General features: G+C 41.2%; 1 protein-coding gene across 1 annotated transcript; it reads left to right on the top strand.

Moving 5' to 3' along the window:
* The first annotated feature begins 1107 nt into the window (after window positions 1–1107).
* On the top strand, window positions 1108–2199 carry LOC107300345 (zinc finger protein 665-like). Its single transcript, XM_029286982.1, has one exon. The coding sequence runs from the start codon at window positions 1108–1110 to the stop codon at window positions 2197–2199; it is 1092 nt and encodes a 363-aa protein (XP_029142815.1).
* The last annotated feature ends 595 nt before the right edge of the window (window positions 2200–2794 follow it).

Here is a 2794-nt window from a genome sequence, read left to right as displayed (position 1 = left end):
GGAAGCCTCCCCCAGCTTCTGTTCCATTCTCTGTTGCAGAGAAAGAGGCCTAAACTACCGTGAGATCATTGAAAATCAGTAGCATGAGATCTCGCATCACTGATCTCACCTGATCTTGCGTTACTCTAGGCTTCCATTCTCTGCGAACGCACCAAAGGCCTAGAACAGCGAAGAAAGCAAAGGTGCGTACCCACAGGCCTAGTGCCTATGGAGACTGGGGTAGGGGGTAGGGAGGAAATAGCTAGGGTGAACGTTGCAGGGCTACTGTGGTTATTAGTAAGGGTGAATGACTTCCATAGTGTGGAAACATTTGCAATTTCAGGAGTTTTTCGTAAACACTACTGGTTGATTATTTCGTAAATTTGAACGTTCGCTAAGGGAAGGTTTGTAACTCGGGGATTATCTGTAATATGATTTCTGACAGGGTGATCTTTTTCTCTAACCTTTCTATCACTTTCATTTCTCTTTTCCTTTGAAGGTGATAATGACAACGACAATAAAGTCGCTGGAGAATTAATCAAAGTGTTCAAACAAAGAGACGTAATGGAGAAGCCTGCAATTCAAACGGGATTCCAAAGGCAGGAAAGAAACACTTCAAATAATTGGAATAAGGAAAGCTCATCTTCCATTGATGCTCAGATGCAGGACTTTATTGATCAACGGGGGGGAAAAAAGAAAAAATACATTAGGAAAGGTGCAAGACTATTCAAAGACACAGTAGATATAAATGAGCACCATCTATCCCAAGTCAAAGGACAAGATTATATATCCAAAGACAAAGGACAAAATTACAATGGGACTTTCTCACTTTCTCAAGAAAATGGGTCTCTTATGTCACAGAAAAGTTTTCACATGGGAGAGAAGCCAAATAAATGCACTGAGGATGGAAATAAGACTGTTTATAAAAAGATAAGCACAAAGGAGAAGCTATATAAATGCAGAGAGTGTGGAAAGGGCTTCAGCAAACCAAGTCATCTTACATCCCATCAAAGGATCCACATAGGAGAGAAGCCATATAAATGCATGGAGTGTGTAAAGGATTTCAGAACAAGCTGGGAACTTACATCCCATCAAAGGATCCACACAGGGGAGAAACCCTATAAATGCATGGAGTGTGGAAAGGGGTTTAGAACAAGCAGTGAATGTACATGCCATCAAAGGATCCACACAGGGGAGAAGCCCTATAAATGCATGGAGTGTGGAAAGGGCTTCAGAAAAAGCAGTAATCTTATATGCCATCAAAGTATCCACACAGGGGAGAAGCCCTATAAATGCATGGAGTGTGGAAAGAGATTCACCCAACATGGTAGTCTAGTATCCCATGAAAGAATCCACACAGGAGAGAAGCCATATAAGTGCATAGAATGTGGAAAGGGCTTCAAGAAACACAGTCATCTTACATCCCATCAATGGATTCATAAAGGAGAGAAGCCGTATAAATGTATAGAATGTGGAAAGGGCTTTACCCAACACTGTCATCTTAATTCCCATAAAAGACTCCACACAGGGGAAAAGCCCTATAAATGCCTGGAGTGTGGAAAAGGCTTCACCCGACATAATGTTCTTATTTCCCATAAAAGAGTCCACACAGGGGAAAAGCCATATAAATGCATGGAGTGTGGAAAGGTCTTCAGAACAAACAGTCATCTTACAGTCCATCAAAGGATCCACACAGGGGAGAAGCCATATAAATGCATGGAGTGTGGAAAGGGCTTCAATAACCAGAGTCATCTTACATGCCATCAAAGGATCCACACAGGGGAGAAGCCATATAAATGCATGGAGTGTGGAAAGAGCTTCATCCGACATAATGTTCTTATTTCCCATAAAATAATCCACACAGGAGAGAAGCCATATGAATGCATGGAATGTGGAAAGGGCTTCAGTCAACACAGTAAACTTACATCCCATCAAAGTATACATACAGGGGAGAAGCCATATAAATGCATGGAGTGTGGAAAGGGCTTCAGGACAGGTAGTGAACTTACATCCCATCAAAGGATACATACAGGGGAGAAGCCCTATAAATGCATGGAGTGTGGAAAGGGCTTCAGGACAAGCAGTGACCGTACATCCCATCAAAGGATACACACAGTGGAGAAGCCCTATAAATGCATGGAGTGTGGAAAGGGCTTTACCCAACATGGTCATCTTATTTCCCATAAAAGAATCCACACGGGAGAGAGGCCACATAAATGAATGAAGTATGGAAAGGGCTTCTGCCAACACCATACTCTTTACTTCCCATAACATCATTCATAGATGTGAGAAGTCAATCCCCAAAACAGAGACAAATTTGGGTGAGAATGAATGCTAATTATTGATTTAGTGGTCTCAGTCTCTGGATTTCCAATATACCCAGACTGAACTCTGAAAAAAGGGTTTTTATGTTTCACACTCCTGTCGCCCCTAGAGAGATGAATTTAGTAAGAAAACAATGTGCATATGCTATTATAGTTATGATCTGTATTTTTGAATGTATCTGTTTATAGCTTCATTTTATTTTATTATTTAGAAATGAGCTTCCTGCTTCCCAGCTGTCATCATTCTCCCACTTGGTCATAGTTCTCAGAGGGATGTGAAGACATTTAAGAGGTGCTGCTTCCCCAAGCACAAATGAAAAAAAAAATCAAATGTTCATCCTTGGTGTAGAACTGAGATACCCCAAAAGTAATCGAATTTTCATCCTTCGTGTAGAACTGAAAGCTGAGTCAACTGGTATCTATGCAGAAGCAGGGAACATTATTCAGTCAAAGGCTTCATGATATGAGGGAATTGTCATATACACATCAGT

Source organism: Protobothrops mucrosquamatus, unplaced genomic scaffold, assembly GCF_001527695.2.
Source record: "Protobothrops mucrosquamatus isolate PMUCROS unplaced genomic scaffold, P.Mucros_1.0 scaffold6723, whole genome shotgun sequence".
Taxonomy (NCBI): domain Eukaryota; kingdom Metazoa; phylum Chordata; class Lepidosauria; order Squamata; family Viperidae; genus Protobothrops; species Protobothrops mucrosquamatus.
Note: the sequence above shows the minus strand (reverse complement) of the source record. Positions and strands in the feature narration are given on the sequence as shown.

Coding starts and splice junctions, on each gene's coding strand:
- LOC107300345 (XM_029286982.1), top strand. CDS start 1,108: ATGGAGTGTGGAAAGGGGTTTAGAACAAGCAGTGAATGTACATGCCAT.